Below are 11192 nucleotides of genomic sequence, written 5' to 3' on the forward strand. Positions count from 1 at the left end.
GAGAAATCAGAGAAATGAGGATCAGAAGAAATGCATGGTGTTCAATTGACCACCATGCATACGGTAAGGGTCTGCGGGTCCCTTTTTGTGCAAGTCCGCAAAAAAAAAAAAACAAGAAAGAAAGAAAAGAAATCCTTGTTTCCCTGCCGGCACAAGAGGACATTGCATGTCTCCCACATTAATGTCGTTTTTTAAGGTTGTTCAAAGGAAGCGTGATCTTGGGAGGCACGGCTTTCTGAGCTGGCGCTGGGCAGCCAACTGGTGACCCTATGCACTTCATGGGATAACTCTTCATGCAATAAAGTTTATTACAAGCTTTTTCGACCAACTCCTCCGCTGAAACACCAAGAAAACAATTACATATTACCAGCCCTCTGAGACCTTTCGTGCACGGTGATCACTACAGGTGACCACTACAGGTGACCATTACAGGTGATCACTACAGATGGCCTTTTGGCTACGGGCCCGTAAAGCTGTTATTTTCTGCACCACGTCTTGCAGCGCACATTGTTTACGCGCATGGTTTCCGAAGGGGCAAGAGTCAAGTTGCCTAGACTACCGCAGGTTACACATCACCGCTGCAGGATGGGCCAACTTAGATCATGCAACTAAGAAGTTTATTAAAAAGAATACAAACTTCGCACATACTTGTGTTGCTGCGCTGCTTTTAAGGTGAATCCTAACCGATGCCTAATTGTCTGTTCCGCTAATGCATAACTCATGCAGCCGGAAACCGACGGAGCAGATGAGCAGTATATGGCGTTGAAGGTTTAATGGAAAGCTACGCTTTAATAACATAACTATGACCTTGAAGGCATACATTTCTGGCAGGGATATTATGCTTAGGTACCGTTGGTTCTTTCATTGCCCAATACGGCGGTGAACCGCCAGAGACAGGCACATTTATGTAGGAGTATTACACACGGGGGCACATATCAGTAACAGCAGCAGCTGCTAGTGGTTTGGGTCTGTTGTTTTTGCGTCTTTATTAACTTCGATAACCTATTTTACCAACAGAATACACTTTCTTTTACGTTATATAATATAATACAAGTGGGGCCCAATTAAAGAGGCTTCACTCTGCGATTGGTCGTCTAGCTCCAGTATCGTGATTGGCAGAATGATTCTTTCGCGAACTTTTCTACGTAAATTTTTTTTCCTGAACTTGGGCCCTGAACATTTATTTTTCCTGTAACCTTCCAGCAGATATGAGATTATATTGGCCATATTTTGACGTCACTCAATGCAGTAAACACTCCCCCGCCACGTAGCCTATAGCTACAGTAAATAATGCCATATGTCAAAGCAAGCCGTGCTGCTTTCGAAACCCGCCCGATGCCTGCAAAACAACTCGCACCGATTTGTATATATGTATGTATATGCGTTCGACGCTGCGCCCACGCGTCGTCGCATATAGTATTGCCGGCGGCGGGGAGATCCTCATCCCACGCGATTCCTTGGCGCAAGAAGTCGCGCGCGTGTGCATACTTGCTTGCGTCCACCCCTCCGCATAGTACATGTGCGTTTGTGCTGCGTACACATGCACCGTGTGTGCTTCGCGCGTAGGCGTATTCACCTCTCTCTACGCGTGCCCGCTGATCTTTGGGGCGCGAGCTTCGTGGTGTTCGTGGCATGGCCGGCACCTACAGGACGTAACGTCGCATGCGGTAGTTCCGGTGGACCGAGGGTTCGTGTTTGCCTTCTTCCTCATTAGTTCTCTCACTCTCCGTTGCACTTTCCGTGCGCGTATATACGGCGTTGCGGCACTAGTGAAAGGTTGTCATCATTTTGAGTTGATCTTTCTCTCTTTTTCTTTCGGGTCTCGGCCAAAACACGAAGGGAGGAGAAACGCGTGCCACGCCTGTAAGAGGAAAGACGGTGATGCGCGACTGCCGAAAGCTGCAAGAGGAGTAGGAAGTTGTTCGATCGGAGGGGAAACACCCGGCGCTTGCTTCGCACATGCATGCGACGGGTTGAGTTATTACGACCCGACCTCTCCCGAACATCGGACACGATCGTGGCGCGGCTCTGAGAAAGACGTTTCGGCTTTCGGCGCAGCAGTCTCGGGCCCCGTCGTTTCTCATCATATCGGCGTTGACACTGAAAAGTGACGCGGGCCACGTAGTTTGTGAGTATTACTCCGTTTTCTAAAAACACATTTCTCAAGTGCCGATTCGTAAGTCAGGGGTCACAGTAACACGTGGTTACATTAACCGTCGTCATCAGCATAAATTATGCGTACTGCAGAAAGAAAAAAGAAAAACCGTCACAGTGATCTTCAACTGCCCCTATCTTGTCTAGCCTGACGACATTACATACCTTTAACTTTATGAATTTTATCACATGGCCTACCCGCCATGATCAATCGCATTCCCTTACCGTGACACCATTTTGGAGCTCTGGTAGACCACCAGTTAATTTCTCTGCGCCATTACGTTACCTGTCTTGCACAGTAGCGCGTGGCTAATTAATCATCATATTCAGCTTATATTATGTTTTGTGCAGAAAGAAAGAAACCTGTCATAGTGATAATGAACTAGCGATCATCAATCCCTCTCTTGTCCAGGCTGAGTACACTATATGCCTTTATATTTCCTCATTTCATTAGACGAGCTATCTGCCGTCCTTAGCTGCACATCCCTTGTATCGTGATACACACGCTGGTGCTCTTGCACACGACCTGTTCATTTCACTATCCCGTCTATTATATGGCATGCCCAGCTTTATTTCATTCTTTTAATCTCCCCTAGGATATCTGATATCCGCATTTGTCCTCTAATTCACAGTGGTGATTATCTGCCTCCGAACGTTACGTCCATCATCGCTCGTTGCATTGTCCCCAATCTTTCCAAGTACCTCGTTTTTGGGCGTCCATGTCTTTTTCTACTTGCGCTAGCACCGAATGCGCCTACGCTTTTTAAAATTCAGAATATTTGTCACGTATGAAGCAGCGGGAAGTAATAAATCGCGCGTGCGTTATTTTTTCGCTCATACATTTCGAGAGCCATTTTTCTCGCAGTGACTCCGCGGTTCCATTCCCGGTGACATGCGCGGTGCGGTTCATCTTAGCGACGTTAGCGTATATAGATACCGTCAGACGGAGCTATAGCCTTACGGGCAGACAGCGTGCACGGAGAGTGAATAGGCAGTAATCGACACTGACGGATATGCGACACGACGACCGAGGCTCGCCGTTTCTTATAGCGACAAAACGCGCTATATTACTGCCTTTCGTGTGCTGATACTCGTTCGCGTGCGATACTAGTGCGCGCGGTTCTTCACTGTTCCTCTTCAGGTTGCCTTTGGATGCAATATGAAGAAGAGCTTTAGCGATATATTCGTTATTCAATGTCACCACTTTCTAAGGCATTTCAGAGCGTATAAGACGGCAAGTTTTTTCCTGCTTTTATTGATGGTGTCGTTATACTGCGCATTTCTATAATAGTGGGATGCGTATATCTTTCTTACAGAAGGTCGTCATGGCCGAAATGCGAGATCACATTTTATTCCATTTCTTTGCTCGTGTTGCTTTACACGAAGCGAGTGTTCGTGCCTTTCCTGACTTTATAATCCAACCTCTGACAACACTGAAAGCGCGTTTACGTGATCAGTGGTAAAGGTTACAGGGTTTTCCATGTATTTCTCTTTTTGTTTCCATGTATTTTCTATTTTTGTTTTTATAGCTTTAATTAGTGTGCGCGTGCGAGAGAGAGTGAGTGAGTGAGAAAGATAGAGAGAGGGAGGGAGGGAGGGAGGGTGTGTGTGTGTGTGTGTGCGTGCGTGCGTGCGTGCGTGCATGTGTGTGTGTGTGTGTGTGTGTGTGTGTGTGTGTGTGTGTGTGTGTGTGTGTGTGTGTGTGTGTGTGTGTGTGTGTGTGTGTGTGTGTGTGTGTGTGTGTGTGTGTGTGTGTGTGTGTGTGTGTGTGTGTGTGTGTTCACCGTCTGTCCAATTATACCATTCTATTTTTTTCTTTTTGCGATAGTTTCTTGATTACTACTTAAACAAGATTTAGCACCTTTGTTAATACTACTATTGAATTCTAGGTAATGTATGCCATGATGATAACGAGAAGGATAAACTGTCATTATATTTCAATTCTGCTGCCGCATGATTCATATGGCCGATCCACCGTGGCGGGCTGAGGCATACCTCTAGGACCCAGCGAACCAACCTCAGTCAACCCCTCGTGGGTACTTGCCATAGAAAAGCAGCGACAACAATGACCGGTGAATCTGAGTTAACCGTTCATCTGTACGCCTTCTTTCCGCATTTCCAGAATACTCGTAGTTTCTTCTTTGTGTTGGATAAGGACAGGAAACTTGACGAGGTGAATTGCGTCCATGGTAACAGCGTGACGTCAGTGCGCGTTGTGTCTCCTTCGTATGCCTTCTTTTTCTTTTCTTTTCTTTTCTTTTATTTTAAGAGAGTTACATGAAAGTTCAGCTGGTTAATTCTTGGCCAATCCCGTAGTGGTCGTACGTGCATTGTTGTAGGACTATCATCATCGTCATCTGCATAGTCAATGCCCGTATAAGGCCCCACCTTAACGACTGGGGTGCTCCTCCCCCGCTCTATGTGCCTTCGCAGGATCCACCTGTCCCCGCCGGTGCTCACATCGCCACCGCCGACGTCATGACTTCGCGGGCGACCAGCAACGGTAAGTCGCCACAAAACAAAAGCGCTAGGTACGATGGGGTCAAAGCACGAAAGGCGCGCTATGTATATGCGCATACCCGCAGTCTAGGAGTCCAACATTGAGACATAATTGTCCTTTAGAAGCATTGACTGTTGAGCCACCTGGTGCGTCATCGTGAAATCGCTGAACGAAACAGAACATAGTCTAGGAAGAAACGTTCCGGGGAGGATCTATCCTTGCCACAGCGTTTCTTCCTGTATTGTGATTTGTTTCACTCAACGATTTCACAATAATTGTCCTATTGATTTGACCTAGCGAGGTCAAATCGCCTCCCCAAGTGGAGGATAAGGACGACAAAAAAAAATGGCCGCCATCCCACCCTGCGAAAGTTAATGTCCAGCGAAGCTGCATCAAACACCACACGTGCTAATGGGAGGGGTGGGGATATGTTTTATTATGACTTTAGAGTAACGGTAGTGATAATCGCTTTGTGGTCGCTTTAGTGAACCGTGGCTGGCTCCGCGACCATTTTCAGCCAGGCGAATTTGTTCCTTTGGTCGAGCATAGTATTCACGCTGTTTTTCTGGTGTCTTTAATTTCCATGGTCTACCCACGGCAGTCTTAGAATGAACTCAGTGAGTTGCTAGACGGATCTCCCTTTTATATATGAAAGCGGGGAAACACACGCGGGGAGAAGTAAGGGCCGTATATGACTCTCTTTAAGATACACGTCAACTCTCTGTGGAGATCATTGCACTCTCTTCGGAGAGTCGTGTGACCCACAAGAGAGTTAACGTGCCTCTTTAAAGAGAGTCATATAGGTGTCGAGTCAGCTGGGACTCTCCTGAAAGAGTCACAGATACTCTCTTTTTCTTAGAGTGTACAGTTTCGCTGTAAAAAATACCAGGATAAGTAGCAGACGCTGCTGGCGCCACGCTGTAAACAATTACGGTAATCCCTTTTGATAACAGTTGACCTGGTCGCGTTCTTAACTTGTACGCACGGAGACGTGCCCCTTGCACTGCACTCGCAGTACAGTGCCCAGAATATCCTTGACCATCAAGTTTTCCTTCAAAAAGCGCGTACTGTAAAAGTACATAATTAAAAGACCCTTAATGCATACTTCGAGATACTGTTCGCTCAGTTCCGAGGAAAACAAGGGCTTTGAAGTAACCCGAAGTCGTTTAACAGAGAATCACCCTCGAGCCAACGCTTCGTCAAGTGGACATGTCTCTGCTGTAGTGTTAGTTCATTCAAGCTTCACACAACGCCATGGCGATGCTGAAATGTATAGCTCGAGCATGATGTCCGCTGAAATTGATGTTGGAAAACTGGTGCAATGATATCTCGCTGTGCTAATTTATTTTCACCGTTTGTGTTCCCCTCCATCCGAAAGAGGTGTGGCGCACACGCAGTGAGCAGCACTACCCATAGAATGCGTACAGTGGTCGTTAAGTTTTCTGAACACAGGAAAACCTTACGCTGCTCGCCTTCATGCGGAGTAGTCAGAGCATGCCCTCCTTCATGATCAAAGTTGGCAGGTATACCTACAGGCAGTATTGCCTGAACCTTGAAATTTTGCGACGGGAACGACTTGCAGGAAATACGTCTTACGTCCTTTTATTGCTGCCCTATTTTTCATACGTTGCTCTAGCCGATGTTAAACGTATACTCGTGTTAAATACATCTGACGAATGCTTTGACCCATTATAACGGCGCAGAAGTGCGGGTGAGGTGTCACCATCTGCATAGCTTTATATTCCACTAACGCTTTCACAGCCACACTGCAAGAAAGGTTTCCGTATACGTGCAACTTGACATCACAGTAGAACCTCACAGACCTACTGTCTATCCCCTGCAATGCATATGCCTCGCCATATCTCGACTTACATCTCTTGAACAGCTATCGGGACAACAATCCGGATAAGGTGTACGGGTCTGCATGTATGCTAGTGCCGTGTCGTTCGTGTCCTTTTCTATTACTGGGCCATAAGGTTTTCGTGCGGTTGGCGTTTCGCAGAATCCCCCATGGACGAGGTCGAGGAAGTGTTTCGGGTACTGCGCGGCCAAGAGCGCGTGGTGGGCGTCATAGCCACCACGGCCGACGGGGCGCCGATCAAGTCGACGCTCGAGGACGACGCCGAGACCGGACGGTACGCGCAGCTGGCGGCGGGTCTTTGCGATCAGGCCAGGAGCTCCATGAGCGACGCGGGTCCCGGGGAGGAGCCGACGTTCCTCAAGATGAAGACCCGTCACCACGAGGTCGTCATCTCGCCCAGCAAGAGGTACACGCTCGTCGTGCTCACCGAAATCCCGCAGCCGTCCGCCGAGGCTGGACAGTGAGGAGCCGGCCAAGCTTGTCTCAACAGGCGCCTTCCAACTGTATAGCAGTCACGTGATTTGTGTAGTTACCTCCAATCAAATTGCACAGCCACGCCCTGTTCCTTACTTCGGCAGCGTGCGCGAGTGAAAACGATGCTTTGCAAATTGTGTCACGGAGGCGCAGTCTAGACATGACGCTGCTTTGACATGTATGCGAAGGAAAACAGAATGTAAACAGAAAAGATTCAACGCACAGCGTTTCCGCAGTTCTAACAATTTTTTTCCGTTGCGGTGTCCAGTGGCGTAGGCAGAAATTTTTTTAGGGGGGTGAAAGGGGGCACCCCCTTGCTCTGAAGTGGTGGCCGGGCAGGCATATGGTCGAGTGTCATTTTGTGCTCTGTATGACATGGTAAAAAATTATTTCGGGGGGGGGGGGCAATCGGTTATGCCGGACCTGAACAGACGCAGCACCATGGCCACGACTTCGGCAGCGGGTGGGTCACGGACCCCCGCCTGTCACATGATCAGCTGCTTGCCCTGGACCGCACGCTCGTCCACCACAGGAACAGCAAGCTAGACCCGGTCCGGAAGGACAGATGGAAATAACTTTATTTACGTCCTGTTACGGCTGTTGCCACCTGCATGGCTAATCCCATGTCGGTACCACGAGGTCAAATTCCCTGGCCCTGTCGTGGGCGTACTGGACAGCCAGAACTTGGGGTATATGGTCGTGTGACTTGAGCATATCTGCAAACCGTTCCTGGGAAATGTCAGGGCCAAGCGACCCACACTCCCAGAGCATATGCTTAAGTGTGCGTATTTCTTTCTTGTATGCCTTGCAAATAGTGTCCATGTCTTCTATGTCATACGATTCTCTTATCTGTGCCGGTGAGTAATAAGTCTGTGCTTGTACTGAGTTGTCTAAGTGTGACCGCTTATGCTTTGTTTAGTTTAATGCGAGGGGGTGCAAACTCTCCTTCGCAGGTAATAGGTGATTTCATTGTATGTCGTGGGCGTATCACTTTGTAGATACTCCAATCCAGCAGAATCAAAGCAATATGTAAAAGCGGCCCGGTCTGTAAATTCGCGAGCAACGCTGTTGTCTGATTGCCCCGCCACGGTGGTCTAGTGGTTATGGCACTCGACTGCTGACCCGAAGGTCGCGGGATCGAATCCCGGCCGCGGCGGCTGCATTTTCGATGGAGACGAAAATGTTTGAGGCCCGTGTCCTAGATTTAGGTGCACGTTAAAGAACCCCAGGTGGTCGAAATTTCCAGAGCCCTCCACTACGGCGTCCCTCATAATCATATCGCGGTTTTGGGACGTTAAACCCCAGATATTATTATTATTATTGTCCGATTCATTTGGATTGACAGGAATGTCATCGAGTGAACCAAGGTGCGCTAGGAACCAATATATGTAATGTGCATCATTTGTCTGTTTTGTGTTCATTTGCCTTGCGGCCTGTGGGGTGATCCTGCCCCTGCTGAAGGCTTTGATGGCTGCTTTTGAGCCACAGTATATCTCTATATCTATCGTGCGTTAAGGCCAAAGCGATGGCAATGTGTTCAGCGATTTCCGGTTTGCTAGCGTAAACCGTGGCGCAGTTGGTACATTTGCCCTGGTAGTCTACTACCACAGTTTCGAATTTGGCTCGGTCCTTATAGGCGGCCGAGTCGACAAAGCAAGCCCCCGTGCCCTCCTTCCAATTTCTTCGTTAAAGCTTTAGCCCGTGCTACCCTCCTGTTGATGTTGAAGGTTTGGTGCATATTTCTAGTCAACGGAGCAACGATGATGCTTTCCGGAAAATCCTCGTGTATCTTGGTGTATGTCTCTTGGTCGATGATAGGGTTGACCATAATTCTATCCAGGATCCAGGATCGATCTCCCCATGCTATTTGTAGAGAGTCTTGCTATTTGCGATCTTTCTTGCGCCTCCGCCATTTCCATAGTCGTGCTGTGTATCCTTAACTTGAGCAGTTTTTGAGTGCTGGTGCGAATCGGGAGCCCCAGAGCACTCTTGACGATTTTCTTGATCGCCGCGACGAGCTTCTTCAATTGGGTCTGCGTCCAGTTTTCATCGCAGCCGCATATGGAGTACGCCACAGTAGGAAGGAGTTGATCAACGTGATGAGATTGTCCTTTTTCATGCATTTTTGTCTCCCTGCAAGTCGCCTTATCATCCCGTATGCGTTCTCTGTCTTGAGCATAACTTTCTTGAGTGCCGTGTGGTTCCCGCCATTCGTATCTATCACAAAACCAAGTACCCCGATCGTGTAAACTCTGGGTGTATTAACTCCATTTTCTTTGAATATACGTATGTCACTTTCAGACAGTGGCTTCCAACTCTTAGGTCTACCCCCTTTCTCTTTTCTGTAAAGCAACAACTCCGATTTCTGTGGGAAGCACCGTAGAGCGGCTGCTGCAAGTGGCGCCCTGGACTGATGGCCCCCCACCGCAAGCCAAGAACCTCCGAATACCCGGAGCTTCTCCGCAGAAACTCTGTTAATAAATGTTTTCACCACCACCACCACCTGAGACCAGTGGGCCTCAAGTATTCATCCACTGTCTCGACCGTTCCCGTAAGCGCATCCTGTATTTGTCCTTCACTGCCGTCAGGACACCATATAATAAGGTCATCAGCATACATGGTATGGTCAATGTTGCTGATTTTGCCCAGTTTCATGGACAGGCCAATCATGCACAGGTTGAAAAGGACGGCAGAGATCACCCAGCCTTGAGGGGTTCCACGATCACCGAGTTGAACCACATCTGAGCTGATGTCTCCTACCCATATCCTCGCTGTACATGCTCCTAAGAAAAATTTGATGCAATTATAGATTCTCGATCCGAGTCCAATTTCTTCTATCGTTTGAAGTATGTACTTGCGTCTGATGTTGTCGAATGCTTTTTCTATGACTAGACCGAGAATGGCTTTGGTATCCCTAGAGCACCCGTCAAGAATGTGGTGTTTAAGCTGCTTCATAGCATCCTCTGTAGATTGTGCGGATCTGAAGCCTATCATGTTGTAGGTGTATATATTGTTGTCCTTCAAGTAATCCTTAAGCCTTTTTAGGATTGCATGCTCGGAACACTCTTTCGCTTTAGGGACACGCCAAGCTCGTCCCGGCTTGCCTGGTGGCACCAGCTCGGTCCGTCTGATTCCTCAGGTACTGCCCTCTTGCTAGCTGGCCGCGCTCGCTCAGCCCGTCTGTTTGTTTGTTTGTTTGTTTGTTTGTTTGTTTGTTTGTTTGTTTGTTTGCCTTAAGGAGACTGGCTCATACCCACGAGGGGGATTGGCCACACTTACAATTACATAGGGAAATGTAAACCCTATGAAACTTCAAAAGAAAGAAATAAGCTTGAAACTCGATGTAAATAAAAATGAGAGTTAAGAAGTTAACAAAGCCATAGGATAACGATTGAAAAAATATATATATAATAATAATAACGGAAAAAAAAAATTGGTTTCCGTGGTCGGTATCACTAGCAGCGTATTCTTCCTGTTGCTTGAATGAACTTGTGTAGCGCAGTTATAATAGCACTGCGGCTTGTCCCAAACTGATTCGCTCCAAACGACAACAGGCTAGAAGTAGTAAATTGTAAACCAAGCCTACCAGTCGGCATTTCCAGAAACATTCTACGGAGTGAGGCGAAACGGCGGCATTATAGAAAAAAGTGATCTATTGTTTCTGGTTCATTGCAAACTGCACAGAGATTTGTTAAGGAAAAGCCAGATTTATGCAGGTAATAATTTAATCGGGGAACTCTACAGCGAAAGCTTGTGAGAGCCACCTCGCATTGACGTTAAAGACATTTGGTGGTGCTCCATGGGAACTGTAAGTGCCGGTATTCCTCTGTTGTATGAGAGCTGTTTGGTGTTTTTTAAGTATAACAGTCGTTTGAATCTCTCTCCGGTAATGAAAGAGAACAGGGGTACGACATTTAACACTGGACCATCTAAAGATGCCGTGGCGAGTGCGTCAGCTGCTTCATTTAGAGAGATTCCAACATGCCCGGGGACCCATACTAACCGAACCTCTGATATGCTACATGATACAAGGCTCGAAAAGATTCCAAGGAGCTGTGATTGTTTTGCGGACGTTAAATGCATACAAACCGATAAGGCATCTGTAATAATAATAACTTTCGATTTTTGAGAATTTAGTTTTCTAACAGCCAATGTGATTGACATAAATTCGGCAAGAAATATTGGGGTGAAGTCAGGTAGTCT

The 11192-nt window shown here is 47.5% G+C and overlaps 1 protein-coding gene across 1 annotated transcript; it reads left to right on the plus strand.

Moving 5' to 3' along the window:
* The first annotated feature begins 1632 nt into the window (after positions 1-1632).
* LOC119386859 (dynein light chain roadblock-type 2) lies at positions 1633-7296 on the plus strand. The gene is made up of 3 exons (XM_049414067.1): positions 1633-1652; positions 4494-4657; positions 6657-7296. The coding sequence occupies exons 1-3, from the start codon at positions 1633-1635 to the stop codon at positions 6977-6979; spliced, it is 507 nt and encodes a 168-aa protein (XP_049270024.1). The 3' UTR covers positions 6980-7296.
* Positions 7297-11192: the final 3896 nt, after the last annotated feature.

Source organism: Rhipicephalus sanguineus, chromosome 3, assembly GCF_013339695.2.
Source record: "Rhipicephalus sanguineus isolate Rsan-2018 chromosome 3, BIME_Rsan_1.4, whole genome shotgun sequence".
Classification (NCBI taxonomy): domain Eukaryota; kingdom Metazoa; phylum Arthropoda; class Arachnida; order Ixodida; family Ixodidae; genus Rhipicephalus; species Rhipicephalus sanguineus.

Coding starts and splice junctions, on each gene's coding strand:
- LOC119386859 (XM_049414067.1), top strand. CDS start 1,633: ATGGCCGGCACCTACAGGAC. Junction 1,653..4,493: donor ATGGCCGGCACCTACAGGAC/GTAACGTCGCAT, acceptor GCATTGTTGTAG/GACTATCATCATCGTCATCT. Junction 4,658..6,656: donor TTCGCGGGCGACCAGCAACG/GTAAGTCGCCAC, acceptor GGCGTTTCGCAG/AATCCCCCATGGACGAGGTC.